General features: G+C 40.3%; 3 protein-coding genes across 5 annotated transcripts in view; 1 reads left to right on the top strand and 2 right to left on the bottom strand.

Moving 5' to 3' along the window:
* The window catches only part of Nmdar2 (glutamate ionotropic receptor NMDA type subunit 2), a 28,991-nt gene extending 13,458 nt beyond the window's left edge, over positions 1-15,533 (top strand). For 2 of the 3 annotated variants that reach the window (XM_089597169.1, XM_089597168.1), the window contains 14 exons: positions 4,038-4,209; positions 5,277-5,455; positions 5,801-6,203; positions 6,691-6,877; positions 7,353-7,494; positions 7,671-7,900; positions 8,157-8,370; positions 9,171-9,354; positions 10,354-10,499; positions 12,547-12,764; positions 13,331-13,615; positions 14,378-14,559; positions 14,645-14,883; positions 15,026-15,533. In XM_089597169.1, the coding sequence (XP_089453295.1) occupies positions 4,038-4,209; positions 5,277-5,455; positions 5,801-6,203; positions 6,691-6,877; positions 7,353-7,494; positions 7,671-7,900; positions 8,157-8,370; positions 9,171-9,354; positions 10,354-10,499; positions 12,547-12,764; positions 13,331-13,615; positions 14,378-14,559; positions 14,645-14,883; positions 15,026-15,067 (2,823 nt within the window). In that variant the 3' untranslated portion in view covers positions 15,068-15,533. The remainder of the gene's footprint in view (positions 1-4,037; positions 4,210-5,276; positions 5,456-5,800; positions 6,204-6,690; positions 6,878-7,352; positions 7,495-7,670; positions 7,901-8,156; positions 8,371-9,170; positions 9,355-10,353; positions 10,500-12,546; positions 12,765-13,330; positions 13,616-14,377; positions 14,560-14,644; positions 14,884-15,025) is intronic. The other variant, XM_089597170.1, reaches the window with a different exon arrangement.
* A 1,079-nt stretch (positions 15,534-16,612) lies between these two features.
* LOC106641229 (trans-1,2-dihydrobenzene-1,2-diol dehydrogenase) lies at positions 16,613-24,640 on the bottom strand. Its single transcript, XM_014355565.2, has 5 exons — positions 24,490-24,640; positions 17,826-18,030; positions 17,450-17,741; positions 16,963-17,360; positions 16,613-16,880 (listed from the first exon to the last, which is right to left on the bottom strand). Exons 2-5 carry the CDS (start codon positions 18,025-18,027, stop codon positions 16,777-16,779), a joined length of 996 nt encoding a protein of 331 aa, XP_014211051.2. The 5' UTR covers positions 18,028-18,030; positions 24,490-24,640; the 3' UTR covers positions 16,613-16,776.
* On the bottom strand, positions 19,421-21,277 carry LOC106641220 (uncharacterized). Its single transcript, XM_014355557.2, has one exon. The coding sequence runs from the start codon at positions 21,197-21,199 to the stop codon at positions 19,823-19,825; it is 1,377 nt and encodes a 458-aa protein (XP_014211043.2). The 5' UTR covers positions 21,200-21,277; the 3' UTR covers positions 19,421-19,822.
* Positions 24,641-25,247: the final 607 nt, after the last annotated feature.

Genomic DNA, 25,247 nt, shown 5'->3' with positions numbered 1-25,247 from the left:
AACGGGCACCCCTCGTTTATAACAACAGTAGATACTCGAGAGCAGCAATGATGCATCGACATCAAAGAGGAGGTCTGATGCGACAAGTGCGCGTCGTTTATTATATACAGCCCTGCCTTTCAAGCGCTACTATATATACAGCTTCCTGTGAAACGAGTAAACGAAATGAATCCTCCTCCGTTTTATCCTTTACCTTTTTTTTTCCCTCCTCGGCAATCAGAGCTCTGCCGTTTCTCCTCTGCGAAGTTAGCACGAGCTTTTTGAAAAACTCGGCAATTACTTAGAACCGTTGCGCGCGAATATCGTAACGCACGATCAGGACCATTTTTTCATGAGAAATCACGTATAAGACGTGCATAGTCTTGGCAATTTCATCCATCGGGTGGGGAAACGACCCGCCGCATTTCCACGCCCAATCATCGGCGACTTCCTATCCTCCATCGATCCCAATTAGCATGCGGCAATAACACCGGTAGTATCGGAGGAGGAGGAGGAGGAATCGAAGCGCAGATGTAATCTTGGAAACTTTAGCTATCGGAAAACAATACCACCTACCGATGGCAAAAAGAAAAAAAAAAAAAACAAACCAGGGGGTATAAATGGGTCATGGGACCCACTGTAAGAACGAAGTTCTTTAAACATGACATGAGTACAAAGACACACAATTACTTCGTGAGTACTGTATTTATGCATGACGTACTCACGAAGTTCAACTATCGTGAGTACTGAACTAAATTTTCTTGTTTTTTTTAATTCGTTTTTCAAGTTTTTGTTTCAGTGAACTACATGAATGCAGAACTTATTTTTATAGAGCTTCGTTCTTCCTATGGGTCTGGCGACCCCCTTGTTACCTGAGAAATTGTGTGTCTTTGTACTCATGTCATGTTTAAAGAACTTCGTTCTTACCGTGGGTCCCATGACCCATTTATACCCCCTGGTTTGTTTCTTTTAATTTGTTTGTTATTTTTATTTTTTTATTTTTTGTTTTATTTTTTTTTTTTTTTTTCATTTCTTGTATTATTTTTTTCATATTTCATTTGATTATTTTTTCATATTTTATTTTATTATTTTTTTGTATTTCCTTTATTTCATTTCTTTTTTCATTTTTCTGTTTAATCTTTTTTTTTTCATTCCATTGTAAGTATTTATTCATGTCTGTTTTAATTTCATTTCATTTTATTTTTATATTTCATTTCATTAATTTTTTTTTTTCTCATTTATTTTTTTGCAATTGTGTAGCCAATCAATACAATTTTTGTTTTATTTTTATATAATTACTTAATGACATTTTGCCATTATTTGTTTGTCGAATTCGAAATAAGCGCCCTTAAAAACTATTGATACGTTCTTCAACCCTATTGCATATGTTTATTTTAATAATTTATTTATTTATTAAATAATTTATTTATAACGGTAATTATTAGCATTATTTTAATGCCAAAAAAAAACATCAGGTTTCAAAAAAATCGGTAGGTATTTTATGCATCAAATGCATAAAATACTAATATTTAATGCGTAATAACGCGCCTTATTCCATTTAATCTACATAATCATATTTATGCTAATTAAATTTTTTGTTTTTTTAAATGTATTATTTGGAAAAAAAATTTTTTTTTAGAAGCAACAGACTTCTAATAAGCGACTTCCGTTTTATGGAAATCTGTCGTTTTTGATATTCCAGTCCCCCGAGTATACGCGACATAAAGACTTCGTTCTAAAAAAAGGTCTTTTACTTCCCGCAGCTCGTGACCATCGCGTGCGTGGAAAAAAAGGGCAGTACAGCCGCCAAGGGATCCAGATACCTACGTGTGTGCATGTATCGTATTTCGCTCGCACTTTCAGATTTTTCTCTTTCATTGTATCGTCGCTGCATGGGCTTTCAAAGGCTCATCGTACGTATATACATGTGTGGGTTTCCTCGGGGCTGAAAGAGTGGCTTCGACGGAGGAGCAGAGATTAAGTATATATACACTAGGGCTTGTTTTATTTCTGAATGGATTCCGTGCGCGCCGCACAAAAGCAACCGAGGATGTAGGTCGCCGCGAGAGGGGCCCTTTTTCTTTTACGAATATCTTGGTGGGGCGTTTATTATAAAATTTATGAGTGGCTTTTTATCGCTATAACGAAGGGCGTCTCATCGAGTTGGGAGGAAAAATACAGTATATTTGGAAAGCCAAGTGGTGAAAATAAACATATAGAAAGCGAGTGCTCTTTGATTCAACGATGGGAAAGGAAAAAAAAAAAGGTCCAGGAGGACAATGTATATGTTTCTATACGCGCGTGCTACATCCTTGAGGATGAAAAGGGGCGCGTAAGGTGTTCGCTAAAGTAGACACAATTGACTTTTGGTGCTATATTTGCAATTACATGCTCTCTCCCTTTTGACGCTCCGTATACGTCCCAAGAGGGTTTGTAAGAGGAGAGACGCGAGCACTCCACTTTTGTTTTTTCTCCGCGTTGTATATTTCACTTTACTGAAGTATACACAATATGTCCTTATATATACTCTTCACCTGTGGCTTATAATGTTGCACGGATCAGGTACAGTTTGTAGTTTTTCTTTTGCCTTTTCACTCCCTCCGATGCCTTTTCTCTGATTAAATTTCACTCCGAGCGGAGCTTTTAAATCGTTGACAGAGCGGTAATTCTAATTTATTTCGGAGTATATTTGCCCAGTGCCCAACAACTCGAAAGTCAAACTTTGTATGTTTTAACTATATTATGTATTATTCCAAATTTTGAGAATATATGTATAGGTATTCCAAAAATGGTATGATTTTTATTAACAATTTTACGGATATGAAAAGTATATTCTCTTGCAATTACTTTAGTGATACTGATGCTACAAGTGTCGATTCACACGGGCACAAATTGATGATTGACTGAACAACAATTTTTCTTTTGTAACACTCTAAAAAACCATTTTTACTCGTGATTTTGATTTAAAAAAAATTGTTTTCTCTGTAACAAAATTAGTACGAAACAACAGAGGTGACGATTTTCCCCAAGCACCCCTCGCTCTCGCAATCCAGAATCAGACGATTCTTGTTATGCAAGTGGAAAAAAAAAAAAAAAAAAAAGCGAGAGTGGACTCAGTTGAGCCGGAAACTTTCATGATTAGTCTGCCGGACGAAACAATGCTGTCATTCAAACGGAGAGGAACAATCCTGTACAGTACTCCAAATGCAAAATATAATACAGCGCCAACAGAAGTTCATCCAGAATTCCCTTTGCTTCCCGCATATATACGCTATGTATACACACGCACAACACACGAATTGCGGCTCGCAAAAGTTTCGTCACCGAGAGAACACAACAGAAAACGATGAATTGACTGAAAATTCGTATGTATATGCACCGAAGCATTGCGAAGCGCCAATCAATATCTATATGCACAAAAGCTCACCTGCTCTATATACTCCATATACGAGGACACTTGATTTATCGTGGCTCCGAAATTTTACATACAATTCCATACAGTTGCACATTGTGTGACCCTTGCGGTTTCCCTCGGCTACTGCTCCGTGAGGCGTGACCGAAAAAAAAAAAAAAAAAAAAAAAAACACCATCACCACAATAGGTGCGGTTTTCGCGTACTATACAACATGCACCGTCGTCTATCGTATAAGCCACCTTGATTCATTCCCCGCAACACATGAACTTTCCATTAACATCGTGGTGTTTTTTTTGTTTTTTTTTTTACAAGCACCGATTGCCGCAGTCGAGTGGCAGCAAGTGTTTCTGCGCCCTTACGGTTCTCCCCTCTATCAGCTTCTCTTAATATATATTACACACAACACGTATTTCGTTCCTTCTTCACTTTGGGGAAGAATGGGTACACCACAAAATAGCTTTTACCGAGAATATTTTTGCGAGCGTAAAAAAAAAAAAAAAAAAAAAAAAAAAAAAAAAAAACACGATGTACGTAAATGTGCAATTTTAATGCAGAGCTTATAGTACTGTAGTTGTATTTTACCTATAGTCTTCCATTGTACATACGTAAGTATATTTTATATAATATGTACTTCACGAAACAGGTGGGCCTGGCAGTGCCGTACAAGTCCTTCGGCTCCCGTGAGTACACGAAAGCCGTGAGCAAGGTCGTAAACGCCCTGCAAAAGAGCACCAAACGCCCGAATCTCAGTCTCTTCCAGCACTACGATATATTCGTCAAGGTGGCCATGCAGGAGCTCACACCCAGCCCGATGAGTAAGTCCGGATGATTATACGTATCTGCGTGATATACACAGGTCAATGGGAAAAACTCGCCAATAAACTGTACCATACAGCCGCACTCCCGAGAAAACCACCTTTGGAATACGTGATACAACGTACATCATCCGAGCTCCTTTATAAAACAAACGTACCAAAAGCCTCGAAACAATTACCATCAACTCTTGCGAGATCCGCGTTTTCATATCCCCTCGCGCGACTTACAAATGTTCGCAAGAAAAACTCTTTTACTCAGCACTCTCGGCTCACGTTTTCGAGCTTCCTCTCTTCGACTGTATACACAGCTGCGTGACAACTTTTCTGACCGTGAGATAACACGCGACGAGAGTTTTTATACGCGATACAGCACGGGAAAAAACTTTTCACGAGTCTCGGACCCCTCCTCTCCCGACCCTCGTTCATTCTACAATGTACTTTACTTGTCCGTCTCTACGAGGGACACTTCATCGTAACAACGACCACCTGGGTATATGTACGATGTCATCTACTCCTCGTTCAATTTGAAAAAACATTGTACTTACATTTTAAAACGTAAAACCTTTCGCTCTGGTGGACAAATTTGTTTTTTTTTTTTTTTTTTCAACCGTACGTACATATTATGTAAGCCCGGTGTTATTAGTGAGAAATTAATGAAACGGCTGCACCAGCCGCAGGTTCATCTTTTATCGTTTTCACCGGGAGCTTCGCATTAATATAGCTTTTCCTTTCCCTCTTTCCTTTTTTTTCATTCCCCGCGTACGTCCACAGATATACTGGACATCAGAGACAAAAGAAAAGGTACATCGTTGTATATCCGGTGGCCAGGAGAAAATTAATTAGTAGAGCTGGAAGGGCAGCGAGGGTATATATATATACACATACGAGTCGACAGTAATTGGCTGAACGTGCGATGGCAAATAAATTCTCATCGCTCTCGTCGCACGAAAGCTGAACCTTCCCATCCTCCTTGTCTCCCTGGATTAACAAATGGGAGGATATTATATTGTATGTGCAACGCACACCCGACCCTGGCTTTATATGTGTATATGTTATGGTGTGCCCAGACATACTGAACTCGCTGTGCAAGGAGTTCCTGTCGATGAACGTGTCGGCGATACTCTATCTGATGAATTACGAGCAGTACGGCAGGAGCACGGCCAGCGCCCAATACTTCCTCCAATTGGCCGGATACCTCGGCATACCCGTCATCGCCTGGAACGCCGACAATTCCGGCCTCGAGAGGGTAAGCTGCTTTGCCGAGTCTATGTCATCTCTCTCTGATGCCTCTTTTTTTTTTTCTACCGTTTCATATTGCACTTATTCACTACATTTCCCAAGGTAATGGTTAAATGGGGATCAAAAGCTACAAATTAATGTTAATTTTGAATAGTTACGTTACATACCTGCTTGGTGACATTTTATTGGACCGTAATTTAAAAAGCGAAATCATATGAGCAATCCATTATCGAAAACAACCATACACGTAGTATGGTTAGCGCGACGAAGTAGAACCATATATATATATACCCTATATATATAGGTAAAAAGTAAAATATTGTATACACAACGTGCCTCCCAACCCACGCAGAGTAGCTTGCACCTGCAGCTGGCCCCGTCGATCGAGCACCAGACGGCAGCGATGCTGAGCATCCTCGAGCGGTACAAGTGGCACCAGTTTAGCGTAGTGACGTCCCAGATAGCCGGCCACGACGACTTCGTCCAGGCGGTGAGGGAGCGCATCTCCGAGACCCAGGAGAGGTTCAAGTTCACGCTGCTCAAGGCCGTCCTCTGGACCGAGAGGCAGGACCTCGTCGAGCTCATTGACAGCGAGTCGAGGGTCATGCTCCTGTACTCGACCAGCGAGGAGGCCAACGTCATATTCAGGCAGGCCAAGGAGCTCGAGATCACCGGCGAAAATTACGTCTGGGTCGTCACGCAGAGCGTCATCGGCGACCGGCAGCCCAGCCACCACTTTCCCGTTGGCATGATCGGTGACAATCTTTTTCCTTTTTCTTGTTCCATCTGTACAAAGCCGACGTACTTTTGATTCATTTGAGAAGAGAAAAAACAAAAATAGTCATCCAAAAGACCTTTGGAATTTTCGAGGACTTAATATATACCCTTCGAAGCGCAACAGCACCTTTTGAATTTAATTACAGGGCTCGACTTCGACGTACCGCCTCGTCGAGTCATCCGATTACACCGCACACGTATAAGTAAGTCCCGTAGGGGCAAAATTCGCAATTTTCACACCTCGCGCGTGAATATTTCAAATTCCGGGAAAACTTGTTTAGTACGAGTCGATGAGCTGCGATTAAAATTTGCCTCGCAAAGTCCCTTCATTTAAATTGTATCGCTTTTCGCGCGTCCCCGCGTTTTATGGCAAATCGGAGAAACCAAGCCTCCGCCGTGGCGTATAAAAAAAGAGAAAATAAGCGATCGTCAAGAGCGAAAATCAAGTAGGGCGTATGTGTGTAGGGGTGCACTTCGACACGGGCTCGACGAGCCTCGTCAACGAAATAGCGACCGCCATCAAAGTGTACGCCCACGGCGTCGAGGGTTTCATCAACGATCCCAGGAACTACGGCTACAGCCTCAACACGCAGCTCAGTTGCGAGGACCACGGCAGCGAGTCCCGGTGGAGCACCGGCGAGTACTTTTTCAAGTGAGAGCTGCTTTTCTCTTCATTTCTCATTTTCTTCCTCCCTCTTGGTATATACGTCCCCACTAGTTCTGAGGTATAAAAATAACGCCACACAGCTGATGGCCATAATTTTTGCCAAACGTCACACACCAAAAGCGCCGTTGATCGGTATTTTTTCCGTATAAGATTTTCACCCCTGCCCTCGTTTCCATTTTTGGCTCGCTACAGGCATGTTATAACATTTACATCGTCGAGAGTTGGGCTTTTCTCAAAGTCGTCGTTTATGTAGATGATGTATGGAGTAAAGTGCGGGACGCATTAGCATTTTAATCACACGGCTCATCTAAATACATGCAAAAAACGTAATTTCAATGTCAAAGCCCGGCGCGTTTTGCTGAAAAAGAGAATGTAAATTTCCTGGATCCATCGGATAAATTGCCAATATCCCTATTACTACACTCTTTGAAATCTCAAGTCAAACGACGATGATCCACAGGTACTTGAAGAATGTGTCGGTGGAGGGCGAGACTTACGGAAAGCCGCAGGTCGAGTTCACGCAGGACGGGCTCTTGAAATCCGTCGAGCTCGAGATCATGAATTTAAGACCCGGCCTCAGCGGACAGCTGGTCTGGGAGGAGGTAACCGACCACCCACCCACCTGTTTTTTTTATCTCTCTCCTTTGAAATAAAAAAAAGATACAAGAGCAAAGTGGTATCGTTGAAATTCCTTTTCCGAGAAACGATCAGAAAAGAAAAAAAAAGAGAGAAACAAAAATTACAGTATATAAATGTATGGTTCACAAATGTTGAAAAGATCGGGACGTGGAAGTCGTGGGAGAAGGACGGTCTCGACATAAAGGACATCGTTTGGCCGGGCAACATGCACACGCCGCCCCAGGGCGTGCCCGAGAAGTTCCACGTCAAGATAACCTTCCTCGAGGAGCCGCCCTACATCAATCTCGCACCGCCCGATCCCGTCACGGGTAAATGCCTCATGGAACGCGGCGTCCACTGCCGGATAGCCAAAGAAGCCGAAGCTCAAGAGTAAGCCTCGTTTTTTCTCACAATTTATTTAGAGGTAGGATTGGGACGGGGGAAGCCTGACCAAACTCGGGCTTTTCTACTTGACGCTTTCCACATGAGAGATCAGACCCGATGCTTTGTCGAATCTTTAAGCGCAATAAACTCGTAGACAGCTCCCCTTTAAGTGCTTGTTTATTCCCGTGAAAGCGAGATCCGTGTCCGTACGCTTATAGCACACGTGTCTTTGATGCCTTCTCGGTACGTGTCGCAACCGCAGCTCCTCGTACGCGAACCGAACGACGAGTACGACGACGATGGGAACGACGGCGACGGGAGGAGAGTCGCAGGCCGCCACGACGATGCGCAACGGTACCATTACCTACCAGTGCTGCAGCGGCTTTTGCATAGACCTCCTGCAAAAGTTCTCCGAAGAGATGGGCTTTACCTACGAGCTCCTGAGGGTCGAGGACGGCAAATGGGGCACCCTCGAGGTGAGAACTTATTAAACAACTTTTATCCGTTGTTGAAAAAGGAACAAGGCATCTTTATACCTGCCTTTACGTGTCTGGGCGATTATTATTCGATCTTGTGGAACTCGTTGGCACTCGCGAACTCGGGCCATTACCTATTACAAGTGAAGATGAAAGGCCGCTAGTTTCCCGCGAAATTGACGCCAAAGGCCGAACTAAATGGGCGCGACTTGCTTTTAGTTTTCTTCTTCTATTTTTGGCAAAAATTTCCGTCTAAGAAATCGACGTTACACGAGTGGCGGAACGATAATCCCGGGCGGCGTTAAATTTTAACGTCAAGGGAGAAAAAAAATCGGTAAGCCGTGGTTTCTTAGCCCCGGGCCACTGTTGCCTTTCACGGGCTGTGTGTCCCCAAATTTCGTTACCCTAATCCGATCGGTTGGCCGTTAAAGTGCTTTAGCTCTGGCTTTGTCGAGACGATAAACCTTCGGGTCGCTCAAGTGCCGAGGGCAACCGACTCCTACAGGGAGACTCGATGCTTTGGATTCTCTTGTCTCGCTTTCGTGCTGTTGTTTCAAGGCGAATGGGGTATGTTTATACAGTTCTTGGGCCATTGCGGTTTTATAACGAGTAAACTATTTATTCCGCCCATACAGCCTACTTGTCGAAAGATCGAGCCCTAAAGCAGTGTGGCTTGGTTATAAAATGTTTAGTACCCATACAAAATTTATCGCAAACGATATCGATAAACATATTATAAATCCCACAAATGTGACAAAAGATTTAGCTTTTTTTTTTTTTTTTTTGTTTTTTTGCCCCAGAATGGCAAATGGAACGGGCTGATAGCCGAGTTGGTTAACCGTAAGACCGACATGGTCATGACCTCGTTGAAGATAAACTCGGAGCGCGAGGCTGCGGTAGACTTTACGGTGCCCTTCATGGAAACCGGCACCGCCATCGTCGTAGCCAAGCGCACCGGCATCATTTCTCCCACCGCATTTCTCGGTTTGTCACTTTATTCATACCTATATATATATACACGCGCTTTTGTTGATGCTGATGGCGCTTCATCCGACGACGCTTGTTTCTTCATACACACACATGCCTGTATATTATATACTCCTCTCTCCGTATATACCTCAAATCTCCCTTATGCTCCCGGCACTTGATACCCCCGCATATATATATTGTACAACCATTTCTTGTGCACATTCTTTTAATTTCCTCTTGCATTTTTGAAGATATAGACCTAGACATTTTTTTTTAGCACATACTAATGACGTTGTAGCTAAAATAAATAAAAAATTATATAAAATATAATGTAATTAAAATGTCAAGTGTAAGCATCATCACGTAAGTATATATATATAAATTTACAAGCACTCGAATAAAATAAAAATAAAAAGTTTGACGCGCGTCCTCCGAGTTTTCGAATTTTCCAAATTTCACTTAAAACTCAAGCAACGAGACACGCTATAATGTACAATTTAATCGCATTTAGCGACGATCGTTTAAATTAGTCGTCGACGAGCGGAGTGAAATTATCCCGGAGTCGCTCGTTAATTCGGCGCACACAAGACGTATGACCCCACCCTTTATATATATATATATACCACGTAGGTTTGCAAACTCGGAGAACGCCGTTGATTAAAATTGTACGCGACGATAAATAGACGGGAGAAGAGGAGACTCCCGCGGTGCTTTTACATAATAGTCTCGTGTATACCTTTGCGTGCGTATAACATGAGAATATACTATAGACTGACGCCGGTGCTCTCCTCTCCGTCCCGTATATACGCATATATAAATATACATAATAATATATAATATATGATATAAACACTTTAAAAGCGTATGTTGTTATAGTGTGTAAATATATTGTATGTATTTGGCAGTAGCTAATCGCTCTTTTTTCATTTTCGATGGACATAATTTATGTTGTTGAGCAAGTGCGCGCCAGCGGGTGGGCGTGAGAGTGTCCTCGTAACTTTTTGTCATTTCCAGAACCATTCGACACAGCTTCGTGGATGCTCGTTGGCCTCGTGGCCATACACCTGGCAACCTTCATGATTTTTCTCTTCGAGTGGCTCTCGCCCTCCGGCTACGGGAACAACGATAGTTCCGTAGTGGGACTCGCGACCCGAAAGCTGGTATCTCCCTTTCTTTCGCTCTTTTTTTTTTTTTTTTTTTTTCATCCCCTTGTTTATCTTGTTGGTTCGCTCATTATTGTACGCATATGTTTATATTCGCACTTGTATACCTCTTAGCTTTTCTACGCCATCGTATATCCTTTTCATCTTAATTCCCATCCCTGCTATGTATAGGAACACTTCTTTGTGGGGTGTACTAGTAAAAATGTTCGCCAAAACTCTTTCATACTTATTGCAAACTGCGCCGTTTTTTTGTATGTATCATGCATGTATTGGAAACATATTTAGTTAACATGAAATTCATAAATGACAGAAAAATAAATCCAATCGACTGTTAGCGCGTAGGAGAGATATCCCAAATTCCAACATTTCTGAACAACCTATAGAGTGAATGGAACGGAAAAGGAGGAATTCGGAGCTCTTGACGACAAAATTTTTGTCACGCTGTTATCCCCCCCTGAGTCCCGTTTTATCTCTTTCATCGAAATATTGAATTTGATCGTAAAATAGTTTACTACCGTAAATACAGTACAAACAGCTTCTTCCCTCCCCTTTACCATCAGTAACACACAAACTTGCCCAAGGATATAAATATACAAGCATGTGGAATGTTTTTCCTTGCTGCATGATTTATTTTTGCTTCGCTACAGTATGTATATACAGTTTTCCACGTATTTACTTCAAAGTATAATATTTAACCCGCACACATTCAGCTTTTTTCTTTAGCATTACGTTTTTGTTAAGAATTAAACTTTTGGGCTCACATTTCGTGTTTTACGGTAAATAAGGTTTTATTTATTTTGTGATCGATTTCGTTACATATAATTCAAGTATCTGTAATAAAAGTATCAAGGATGTACTGAGTGAGTGTAAGCTCATGAGTTCGTGGAGTGTGTTATTTACCGATCTAAAACAAAATTTTTCTAAAAAAAATGTAAGGTGGAAACTAATTTTTTTATTATTAACAGCATTAATCGTTACTAAGAAGTTTTCCATTTTCAATGGTTTTTTAATAATTTCAATAAAATTTAAATAATACATATTTAATGCATTAAATACATAAGAAGTTATATTTGCAACATTTGGAAAAAAACGATGATTCAAAAATTAAAGCAAGTCAAAAGTAGTACAAAACTTTCCTATTAGGGAAATTCTCTCTCTCTCTGAAAACAAAAAACGTAGTTATGCGACGGAAGCGAAGAATCGTCCCTTTGCAAACGATTTTTCGCTCCGACGCGCAACTCTGGTTTGAAACAATGGGTACACACACATGTATATTGTAGTAGAATAAAGCTAAGGGATGTGTGCTTGCGGCAAAACTATTGTTTCCCGAGAGCGAAAATGAAATAATGATGACCATTGTGAGGTGAACCCAATAGGTTTTTTTCGTGCAAGATATATTTTTTCTTCATTTCAGTTTTTTTCATTCAAAAATCAAACAGTGTCCCGTGTCTTTTTCTGCAAATCGGTAAACGTCCCTCGGAAAAAATTTATTTTATTTTTTTTAACGCTCACAAGATAGATTCCTCCAACTTTGTATGAAGAAAAAACGACCACGTTGTGTACGAACCGATCGATACTACTGTGAATATTCTCGAGAAGGACAAAAATGACCTGTACAATTATAGTCGTCTAAGGGGGCTCAGTATCACCACACTTGGTCAAGATCGGTAACGATAAAAAAATGTATGAGCACCGCTTTATGTTGTAAGACAAGTAGGTACGATAAATTAATGCAATTCCAATGAGTCGATTAATCCTCGTGGAGGTGATGTTTAATTTGTTACCCAATAACCCTCGATTATCTTTATAATTTTACATTTGCTTGTATTTCACTGCACCAACTCCTGAATTGCTTCTATGTAATTGCTTTGAAACGCCATGTTACGCCGCAATCGGACAAAAGACGACGCACCGAATCCCTCTAAAAAATATATCGTGGGACTCCTCTCCTATATACAACAAAAATTCACTGTCCTTTAAAACGATATGTACCATGTATGCATGTATTTTGAGGGCGATATGCAATTTATACGTGTGCCTGCAGCAGGAGACGAGACATAAGCCTCGCCACGAGGCTGCGGCCCATCGTTACCAGCATCGCCAGCAGCAACGCCGAGAGCTCCAGCTTCAGCAATTACAGCAGCAATACCAACAGATACGCAGCACGAACCCGTTCTCCCTGTGTAGGGTTTACTGGCTCGTGTGGGCCGTGCTCTTTCAAGCCGCGGTTCACGTCGACTCCCCGAAAGGGTTCACTGCTAGGTATATATACATGTGTACATTGCATCGTTTGTACTGCCCAAATTTAACGATCCCCTTTGTTTCAAACCCTTTCGAATAAATGTGAAAACAAAAAAAATAGGTCTTTATATAATTATATAAGTTTTAACGGAGAACCACTTTTTTTTGGGTTCAATAAACGAGAGATCGATGTATGCGTGACACGATGTATGCATGAATGATCGATTCCGTATCACTGAGCGACCCAATTCTTTGAATCAAAGAAAATTTCTTTACCCTCATTCCGTTAAATATTTTCTTATGAGTAAAAAAATATAAGTTAATGAAAAATAATATTTTATTAAATTAAAATTTTCTTTTTTTTAATTACGAATTTCTCATTTAGTTGTACGAAATGTTTTTTTGGATCGACTAAATTTGTTTCAATTAAAAGAAAATATTTAACGGAATGAGGGTAAAGAAATGTTCTTTGATTCAAAGAATTGGGTCGCTCAGTGATATGGTTGGCAAATACACTACAGAGGTATATATTATATCCTAAAAGATTAAAATGTACAATATAATATTATACACCGCACGGATGACAGGTTCATGACGAACGTGTGGGCGATGTTCGCTGTGGTGTTCCTGGCGATTTACACGGCTAACCTCGCGGCCTTCATGATAACGCGCGAGGAGTTTTACGCCTTCACCGGTGTCGACGATCCGCGGCTGGCTCGGCCCACCTCGCACAAGCCGATGCTCAAGTACGGCACGGTGCCCTGGACCCACACCGATCGCACCCTCGCCAAGTACTTCAGGGAGATGCACGCCTACATGAAGCACTTCAACAAGAACAACGCCGCCGAGGGTGTCGAGGCTGTGGTCAACGGGTATACTTTGCCTATTTTTTTTTTTTTTTTTTTTGGCGAACGATACTGTAGGGTGTCTTGCCACGCGACTGAAGCCTTTTTTTTACTCGTCGCGCGATAGACTGGCAGAAAACATGTATAGTTTATTTAGCAGATTTTTTTTTTCTCATAAAAGCCACTTCTGTAAGATTGTAGGAGTAATTAAAATTAAATGAGCTTTCGATAAAAAAATAATCTGGAGTACTGTACCAGATTGGATTTGTTTGAATTAAAAAAAAGAAAAAGCTGTTTTCGATCAAAGTTGAAACGAGATGTAGTTTTAATTTTAGAATATCCCTAAAAAAAAAAAGTTTTCAATTAATTTATTAAACGAAGAGTTATCATCACGTTGTTATTTCACTTGTTTTTTAATTGAACGAGCGAAAAAGGACTAACAACATTTTTTATCTCTTTGGGTGTAGTGTGGCGTGCAAGTTCATGATTCATAAAACATATATAGTCACAAGAAGAATTATGTCGCGCCAAGCGCGTCCAACACGTAACTATGTAGTATAATTATGACAATCGAAAACAATATTTATATTTGTAGCTGTTTCACGATTTTTTTTTTTTCGTGATGGACACGCAGACGGCGTTTTCATCTTTGTTTGAGAACAGTTTTTGCATAAAGAAATATTGCAATTTATATTGAGGAGAAGAAAACAAAGCTGAATAAATAATTAAATTAACAATTTTCGTACACGATACGTTTATAAATGTAAATAAACACACAATGAATTCCAGCGACTTGGACGCTTTCATTTACGACGGCACGGTGTTGGACTACTTGGTCACGCAAGACGAGGACTGCCGGCTCTTGACCGTAGGTTCGTGGTACGCGATGACCGGCTATGGGTTCGCCTTTCCCCGCAACTCGAGATTCCTAAAGATGTTCAATCAGCGGCTCCTCGAGTACATAGACAACGGTACTTTTTATTCGATCGTACGAAAAAGAAAAAAAAAAAAAAAAAAAAAAGGCGTACACTACACCTGATGGTTACAACATTGCAGGTGACCTGGAGAGGTTAAGGCGTTACTGGATGACCGGCACCTGCCGGCCGGACAGGGAGGTGCAAAAGAGCAGCGACCCCCTCGCGCTCGAGCAATTCTTGAGTGCTTTTTTAATGCTGATGGTCGGTATCCTCATAGCGGCCCTACTCCTGTTCCTCGAGCACATCTACTCCAAGTACATTAGGTCGCATCTGGCGAAGAACAGCCGGGCCAACAAGTGCTGTGCGCTACTCAGTGTCGTAAGTTTGCCATAATCTACCTTTTCCAACTATTTTGCCCTCGGGGATGGAGAGACAGATGGTTGATATTTTGCAAATTTAACTTTTACGCGTACTCTTTCCTCTTACGTAGAGTTAATAAATGTTTTATTCGCCATTTCAGCGAGAAGGATTAAGTTCGGAGGCAGATGTTGAAAATGGCTGAATAATCAAGAGCGGAATCAAAAATGAAAATAGTATGTGCTGGTGATATATGCACACAGGGAGGATGAGAGCAGACCGCCTGATCAATTTTTAATGTGGCTTTAAGTGTACAAGACACCAAACGAACGATTAACGCACGCGTCGTACATCTGAATAAATCATCGTGAAACTTTGTATAAGATTGCGTGAATGCTGATGATGGTAATAATGATTAAATGATGTTAACCCAATTGTTATTTATCGGTATGCATGCGAGCGGGTTGTATACAGTTGTTTATATAAATGTTTAAACGGTTATATATTATTATTATTATTATACATGTTATGAAAAAAAGCCATGTTGTTATATCCGTAAAATACATAAGAACATAATTCACATATGATATTATGTATATATTTTACTTTATATTATGTCTTCGAATGTTCAATATGATATAATAAAGGCATATTCGTGTGTCGCGATGTTACTTGCTGCGTGTCATTTGATTCCTCTTTTCCCTTTACACTAATCCACTTTGTATACTACGTACCAGTATTAGCGTGCGGATGCTTTTGAACATTCGATTAAGCATTTGAGCAATTAAATATTGAAAAATCCCGAGTAAGTTTATCTAATACGGTGATCTACGCGTGAACTACTCGGTGTGGTATTCACGAGAAACATGGCATTTCTTCTTCCCTTGTTCACACAAATTTTCGTTTTCCCGAAACAAATAAGTTTTTTTTTTTTTATTACTATTTTAAAAATATTTTTTTTAATTTTGTTTTTTTGTCTTCATGAGCCTAAAAATCGCATGTATGTCTAAATAGATTCTCATAGGAGCTGTATATACAAGAGCTACGAATCCCTTGGCTGTCGCAGTCGTGGAAAATTCCTCCCGCGCTCCTACCAGTCAGTCATCTGGTACGAAAGTACTTAATTTACTTCTGCTGCGCCGTATCAATTATTTTTCAGGAGGAGTACGAAGTTATCTGGTGAACGTTTGTATACCTATACCGTCTTAGAAAGATACATGATTAAATTTTTCTATTTTTGGACGCGATTCATTTTTACACGACTTCTTGAAATACACAAGGCCTTCGGGCATGTCATAACGTTGATTAAATTAACAAAAATACGATCATACGATGTGCATATACCGAATAAAAAGGAAATACGTTAACGAATGTAAATTGTTTTCAGTTTAGAAAGCTCAGTCTGTGCGTGATATCAATTTTTTTTTTTTTTTTTTTTTTTTTTTTTTTTTTTTTTTTTTTTTTTTTTTTTTTTGTTCAACGCACTGTGATGCGTGACTCTCGAGTGCAAAGCTCGGATTAGCTTTGAGCGATACTACAACCACGGAGCTCAGTGTCCAAGTCACGAGAAAATTTAGAAGACTATAGAATTTCATGAAAAACTTTGAAGTCATCAAAATTTTTTCTCAATAACTTCGAAAATGATTTCAAACGATTCACTGATTTCGTCAAGGATTTTTGAAGGGTTTTCATCGCTTTGAATGTAATCTGGCGACTTTAATAAATTGATGGTTAATATATTTTCTTCAACTTTTTTTTTTTTTTCCAATCAAACGTTAATCGTGTACAATTCCTACAGTTACAAAGTGAGAAAAAACCATCAAGTTTCAACTCGTAGCGGAAAATGCATTGTAAAAACCAACACCCGCATATATATTTGCCAATTGAAAAATCGCATCATTATAAACGTAATGATTAATCCACGTCGTAGACGACGCCAATCTGTCTACGGATCTCGTCCTCGATCTCTGCAATGAGGAGCGAGTGGTCGTGCGTCACCTTCGGGCTCTCCTTCAGACCTGAAAACCCAAAAGCAACGATTAAGTACACCCCATTGTCATATCCCGTGAAAAGCCAGTAAGAAAGAAAAAAGTGCGTTACCCTTTCTGAGGCATTCCCTCGCCTCGGCTGCCTCGTAAGCCAAGCCCGCGCTGTTGATGAAGTTGAACTTCAACTTAGCCTCGGGGAGCTTCACCTCCTCCGTACCGCTCGGCAAAACGATACTCGTCGGACACCAGAACCGAGGCATCCGAATCGTCCCTTTGGTACCAACGATCAGCGCTTCGTTCGGCAGCTCGACCTCGGAGTGTGTTACGAGCGTCGCAGTTCGACCGCTCCTGTAGATCAACGTCGCCGACATCGAGCTGTCCACCCCTTCGCCGTTCAAAACACCGCCGGCTTTCACGGACACCGGCTTTTCGTGGCCGTACACCAAACAGGCCAATTGGATCGCGTACACGCCGAGATCGAGGACGGTACCGCCCCCTAGTTTCTTTTGGCTTTAAACAATTTAGACGTTCCACATAACAAAGTATTGGTATACATAATATAACACATATGCATTGCTTGGGATATGATGGCGACTCACTTTAACCGGTCGATGTCTCTGATATTGAACCCGAAAGAGACGATCACCTGTTTGACGTCGCCGATGCTCTTCTCGGCTATTTCTCGTCTCAGGGTGTCGTAAGCCGGGAAACACCGGCTCCAAATGGCCTCCATCAGAAACAAGCTCTTCTCTTTCGCCAACCCGACCAACTCCTTGGTCTGCTTCAGGTTCATCGCCATTGGTTTCTCGCACAGCACGTGCTTGCCCGCGCCCAGCATCATCTTACCGATTTCCAAGTGGGTCGGATTCAGGCTGCCGATGTACACGATTTCTGTGGATTTTTTTTTTTTTTTTTTTTTTTTTTAACTTCATACACCCGTATTTTATCCTCAATGAAGGGGGGTGGGAAACTCACCGACGCTCTTGTCGTTGGCCAGCTCCTCGTAGGAGCCGTAGGCGGTGCGCGCGCCGTGGAGCTCCGCGAAATCCTTGGCTCTCGACAAATCGCGGGCCGCCACGGCTACCAGTTCGTGCTCGGATTTCGGCAGAGTTCCCAGGGCGGTGGCAAAGTCGTGGGATATCTTTCCGGCGCTCGCGATTCCCCATCTGGTTGCCATTTTCTAGATTTTCGTGGAAGCAAATATATCCGAGAGCAGTAAAAAAAATAAATTAGATTTTCAGAGCGCCGTGGTTACTCTTTTTTTCGTCTCAAATGGAAAAAAAAAAAAAAAAAAAAAAATCAAGGAGAGAAAAAAAAATGCTCATCGATCGTTTAGTTACTCAACAAAAATTGTTGACTTCTTTGTAGAAGTCAATTACAAAAATAATCGTATTCTTTGATTTCTTCTTCGTGAAAATGGGTACACGTGTATCTGTGCCGAGATAACGTTGTCGATCGATTAACAGAGCTAATCTCTCGTGAGCCAAGTAATCCGGGATCGTATTACTGCAGCGACTACTTAGATTTTGGCTTCGTGTTGTGTGTGGTTTACAGGTAAATCTCTCTATCTCGTATCACAAAAAAATTTTGGACGTTACAGGGTCGTGGGGGCTAGGGGGTAATACTAAAATGTTTAAGAATAACGTGCCAATTAAAAAGACACAAAATGCATGGAAAAACGGTTGATATGGATTTTACTGCTGTTATTATTATTTTTGCTATTTTTGAGAGATTTTCATCAATAAATTTTTTCGTGGCGAAAACTACTATTGCATCAATAAAACGTGTCATGCGTAAGGTAATTTAAAGCCAAACCCCATGCATCGCAGCTAGATGCAGATAAATATGCAAAAAGTGAACTGACAATTAATATATATTAATAGAAGTGCAGTATTGTGATGAACCTAGTTATAAGAGGCACGCAAACAGTATATCAAATTTAAAAATGGCGCGGATCATGAAGAATCTCATCGGTGAATTTGTTCCTCCTATACTATTAGATTTGAAATTTTGATACATTGCAGACAGTTGATTTTTTTGTTGAAGAAACCTAGTCTAACTCTGCATTACTTTAAAAGAACTAAGCAAGTCTTGTTCGTGAAACCTTTAGTCTAATGCCATTATAAGGAATATGCTCGGAGCTTCGTATGATATATCACTTGTATCAACAATACTCAAGCTGTGTCCCAAACTCGACTTTGTCCACAAAAATTCTTTGTGGTTACCAATTGGAGTTTTTTTTTTTTTTTTTTTTTTTTTTTTTTTGCCAAATTTATGAGTCAACGTCGTCAGGCACAGTAATAACCTCTCGGACCACATTTATACAGTGTTTGCATTAATTATCAATCGGTAAGTATGAGCAATGCACTGCATACATTTTTTTTCCGTGATTTGTACTACAATCATGGTCTGAGCTTCCAACGCTTTGGAAAAGACGTTATACTTACTAGTGCAGCGACACTTAACGGTCATCAATTTCGGTCGGTTCCGATCTTCCCCTGCAGCGATTATTCAACGTATATTTGTGACAAAGCGTTTATTATGGCATTGTAGATATGCATATCCTGTAAGTATATGCAATTTCGAATCAATATTTAGTTTATTTGCGGAGATGAAAAAATTCCTGCATTGCACTGTACTTCCATGGAATACAAAACGCTCGAATTGTGGCGCTCAAATTCAATTGCGTACATTTTATCAGATTTTTGGGCCAACAAGTACCTTCACAGCGCGAAACATTCATAAAAATCTTATTAAATTTGTGTAGAAAACAAAATATCGATGAACGGCCATGGAAAAACCTCGTTTTGGGGAAAATGGCCCATTATGCCCTAAATATCCCTGCACGCGCCAAGCGTTACGTTATGGTTTTTCTTTGCTGGCCTCCAGCGTTCTGTGAAAATCACGGCCATTGAAAAAAAAAACAAAAAAAAAAAAAACAAAAAAAAACAAATAAACATAAAGTACAATTGTCATTTATTGGTGAATTGGAATATTTGGGAAACATTTTTAATGTACTCTAGCCGAGTAATCATTCCTTGTTTATAATTTATCATTTCTTCTTTCAACAAAACCTCTTTCTCTTGCATGAGCTTATTAGATTGCGCATCGGTACTTCTCATTTTGATGGATACTTCGGCTTGCACGTCTATAAGAACCGCCGTGAAGGTAAACAAATTCGGATACGGCGAACAAAACTCGCTGTTCACGTGCGAATGGAAGGATTCGCATTCGTTGGTGGTGCGACGCAGGTCGCACGATAATTTCGACCACACCGTCGGTGGAAACGGAGCTTCCGTCGAAACATAATCTTGCAAGATGTGGTCGCAAAAGTCTTCCACTGCCGGATTCCTCGGCATAATACTCATCAAATCGTCCGTAAAGCAATCCTCGATGTCATAGGGATCCAAAAACGGCAGCCCAAAGAAGCACTTGAGGAAATCCCCGATCTCGGAATCGCTTTTCTTGTACACCCTTGTCAGCCGGAGGCTTTGTATTTTTTTCCACCAAATCTGGGCCAAATGGTGCCGGCAGCCCCATACGCTAACGCCTGGCAAAACTTTGCGAACGGCCTCGTGGATGGCAAGCTCAAAGTCAACAAACACCACTTGCGGCCGAAACAGCAGCTGCAATCTTTGGCACTCGCTTTGCAATATCATCAGTGCTCTTTCGTAAGTGTCGGCTTTTTTGTTGGGGAGTAAAAAAAAGGCCAGTGGCACGTACGTGTGGTTGTGGTACGCGTGGATCGTTATCAACTGTTTGAAAAATCTCGGGCAGCAGTAGAACGTGCCGTCCAGGAAAATTCTGGTCAGTCGTGTCAAGTTGCGCAAATTCGTGTCCGTCGAGAATAAAACGATATTGGGGGTTTTGTCGTTGTACAAGACAAATTTTTCACTGTCCCGCGTTACCAAGTTCAGCCCGTCGAGGGCCTCGTGAAATTGAGATAGCGTCTTTGGTAACTTGGGCATGCACTTTCTACGGGCGGCGCCGACGTTGCACCTCATTCTGTCGACATCTTGGAACGTCAAGTTGGAATTTTTGTTGTTTGTCTTGACTATTTCGCTACGTATCAGTTTGGACGGTCGAATCGACATGTCGACGGTTGATTTTCGTTTCAAGGCGTTGCTGATTTTTCTTCGGTACACTATGTTTTTCGGAATAGGGTCGTGATTGTGACACTCGACGTATTCAACGAGAGCGCGGCTCGAATCGAGTTTCAAATAACTTTTGCACTTTCGGTTGGAACAAATCCAACGCTGCACTTCCCCGCACAAGTTCGACTGGAACGTGTACGTGTGGTTTTTAAAATAAATTACTGGTCGCCCTCTTTCGCTTAAATGAAACTGCATCGTCAATACAATATCAACATGTATACGCTTGCAGTGTGAATAAGCTATAGCGAATAAAAATGAAGCAGGTGACAATTACTGTTATACACTAGAGGCAAAACGTAACAATAAGCATAAATAAACAAATTCATTTTGTTAGTATAGTGGCCTATAGGACGAATTCTATGCGATTATTGAAAAACCATATACTTATACACCAATGACCCAGCCCGAGTCCAACAAATTTTCCCCTTTTTCAGTTCCAATTTAAATTTTGCCAGATTTTTTTTTTTTTTTTTTTTCGTTCATACAACGAAAAGTGTTTAAATAAATGTGTCGTGTTAATTGAAAAAAAAAAACATATGTATATGTGTATACATTTCAAACCTAGTATATGAAAAATTTGGAGTGGCGTCATCCTTGAGATGTAAATTATAGTATAGGCTCCGCGCACAAAAATCCCCAGCGTCAATTTTTTCATTAATAACAGATTTCGTTAAAATCCCTAACTCCTTAACTTTACGATGATATTTTGTTCAGCATGAGATATTACTTAAATAATTTGTAAAAGAGACATATGTTTCTTTGTTACTCGTACATACATGTGAGCTATACATTGCATGCGTCAGTAAATAAAGTGTGTGAGAGAGATAGAGAACACTTATTAGTACCAACACACGCAATGTCTCTTTTACAAATTATTAAAGTAATATCTCATGCTGAAAAAAATATCATCGTAAAGTTAAGGAGTTAGGGATTCCAGTTTAGATGATTGGGCTTATTAGAACAGATCTTGTTATTAATGAAAAAAATTATCGACTCTAGGCAAGCATGCCATCACTCCGTGTATTCTCAGCTCTGCGAACTCCGCGAGCAACTTGCTAATTTCGACTTAAAAAAAATACCCAAAACTGTGGAATCGTTAGCAACGTTTGCAACCGCTTTGTAAAAAACTGTCGGATCAAGCAGTTTTGCAAAAAAAAATAAATTTGATACCGTCGTGCGAGAGACATAAAAAGTATCTCATCCACCCTTTGTAGTGTGTCTATACTATCAAAATTGATATCGATCGTTTGCAATTTAATTGTCGTTTATGTTGAACAGTTGCAAATTGTCATATTTTTATGTATAGCAGGTAAAATAATTATTTTTGTCGAATGTGGAATGTGCGATTTTTTCTCAATACAATAATACATAATACGTATTGCTGCGCATGCGCCGTGTATACAGTTCCACTAGCGATGGGATATAGTTCCGGCCAGATTTGGGAATTCTCTAGGACCCAACCTCTCTGACGTGGGAAATCACTAGATCAAAAAAAAATTAGTACCAAAGGTGACGCGCGAGATTCAAATAAGGTCCAATAACACAAGCATCCATCACCTGATGACCCACGGCGCTTACTAGCCACTCTTTTAAATAAATAATTATTAATAACACCAGCGCCTATCACCCAATGGCCCGGGGCGCTTACTGGAAACTCTGTTAAATAAATTATTATTAGTAAATAACACAAGCATCCATCACCTGATGACCCGGGGCGCTCACTGGCCACTCTTTTAAATAAATAATTATTAATAACACCAGCGCCTATCACCTTTTGACCCGGGGCGCTTACTGGCAACTCTGTTAAATAAATTATTATTAGTAAATAACACAAGCGCCTGTCACCTGATGACCCGGGGCGCTTACTAGCTACTATTGAATAATAAATTATCAAGTAATTACAAGAGCGCCAATTAAAAAGATCTTTGTCGTACTAGATAGGCAATCAAAATTGTGATATAATTAATGTGTTATCGATCAACTTTTTATCATTTAATAGTGTTGCAAACAAGTGTCCTGGATCCTCAGGAAGAAGGTGCTTGACATACTTATTAATAATTATTTATTTACTAGATTTGCAATTAGCGCCCCAGGTAATACGGTGATAGGCGCTTGTGTTATTTATTAATAATTATTTATTTAAAAGAGTGGCCAGTAAGCGCCCCGGGTCAAAAGGTGATAGGTGCTTGTGTTATCAATAATTATTTATTTAACAGAGTGGCTAGTAAGCGCCGTGGGTCATCAGGTGACAGGCGCTTGTGTTATTTACTAATAATAATTTATTTAACAGAGTTGCCAGTAAGCGCCCCGGGCCATTGGGTGATAGGCGCTGGTGTTATTAATAATTATTTATTTAAAAGAGTGGCTAGTAAGCGCCGTGGGTCATCAGGTGACAGGCGCTTGTGTTATTTACTAATAATAATTTATTTAACAGAGTTGCCAGTAAGCGCCCCGGGTCATTGGGTGATAGGCGCTGGTGTTATTAATAATTATTTATTTAAAAGAGTGGCCAGTGAGCGCCCCGGGTCATCAGGTGATGGATGCTTGTGTTATTGGACCTTATTTGAATCTCGCGCGTCACCTTTGGTACTAATTTTTTTTTGATCTAGTGATTTCCCACGTCAGAGAGGTTGGGTCCTAGAGAATTCCCAAATCTGGCCGGAACTATATCCCATCGCTAGTGGAACTGTATACACGGCGCATGCGCAGCAATACGTATTATGTATTATTGTATTGAGAAAAAATCGCACATTCCACATTCGACAAAAATAATTATTTTACCTGCTATACATAAAAATATGACAATTTGCAACTGTTCAACATAAACGACAATTAAATTGCAAACGATCGATATCAATTTTGATAGTATAGACACACTACAAAGGGTGGATGAGATACTTTTTATGTCTCTCGCACGACGGTATCAAATTTATTTTTTTTTGCAAAACTGCTTGATCCGACAGTTTTTTACAAAGCGGTTGCAAACGTTGCTAACGATTCCACAGTTTTGGGTATTTTTTTTAAGTCGAAATTAGCAAGTTGCTCGCGGAGTTCGCAGAGCTTGTATTCTCGTAATCACGCGGACTCACCGTCCAGCCACAAGTTGGCGCTGGGGATTTTTGTGCACTAGTGTAGTGTGACTCGCTAGTACTTATAGTGAGCTTCGAGGGAGTGAGGAGACAGTGTCCGCCGTTTGAGGCTCATGGGGAAAGGCGCGTGAGCTTGAAAACGCATCATTTGGCATGTATTGATAATATGACTAAAGTCCCCATGAGCCTCAAATGGCGGTCGATCAATCACGAGCGGTCCCAAGATTGTCCGCTCACTCCCTCGCGATCGGAGCTTAGTATTGTGCACGATGTGCACGGAGCCCATTGCAATCGACCGGCTAGGTAAGGTGCGTGCCGGCAGGAGACCCAATGAATTTGTAAAATTATATATTATTGACAATGGGGACAATTCGTTATTGAAATGCTTAGGCTTACCTTGTTGTGCTTGTGAAGGAATTCTAGTCACATGAAACGATAATTCAAGTAATAAACGCAAACAACGTCTGTTTGGCCGAATAATCTGAATGCGAGAGAGAGCGAGACCTCTGCTCGGCAACGAAACGTCTGCACGACTGAATTCACAAGATTCCGTGTGACCGAGGCAACTGCAACTACACCGAGTCGTCGCGAAGAAAACTATATGCAATAGATAAATATGCCCGTATCTTTGAGCCGACGATTACTGCGTAGCGTAAAAATATAAACTAACCGTGAAGCGTACTGATAATTATTTTTTTTTTTTTTTTTTTTTTTCTTCTTCTCGTAAAAGTCAAGTTCAAGTAATTGTTATAAATAAAGGTCAATATGATGCACGATCACCATGACATGGCAAAGGAAATTCAAAGATAGGTTTTTTTTTTTACTGTGATATTATTGATCCGCGTTACATTTTCACGTACCGGACGTTGTTCTTGTATTTTACAGTATTGCATAATAATAGTTGGAGGGAAAAAAAAAAAAAAAAAAAAAAACACCCTTTGACCATTAAAACGAACAACAAACATTACCCAATCTTAACTATTACGTTATTCCTCTCAAGAATCACGCATAACGATTTACAATATTATACGCGTACATTAATATTTTACGTATATATATATATATATATATATATATATATATATATATATATATATATATATATATATATATATATATATTTGTATGGTTATAAAGCTATAAACTCTTTTATC

This window comes from Copidosoma floridanum, unplaced genomic scaffold (genome assembly GCF_036245765.1).
Source record: "Copidosoma floridanum isolate Cflo_tuat_1 unplaced genomic scaffold, Cflo_Japanese_pri ptg000030l, whole genome shotgun sequence".
Lineage (NCBI taxonomy): Eukaryota > Metazoa > Arthropoda > Insecta > Hymenoptera > Encyrtidae > Copidosoma > Copidosoma floridanum.
The sequence above is the reverse complement of the archived record's forward strand: the minus strand, read 5'-3'. Positions and strand labels throughout refer to the sequence as shown.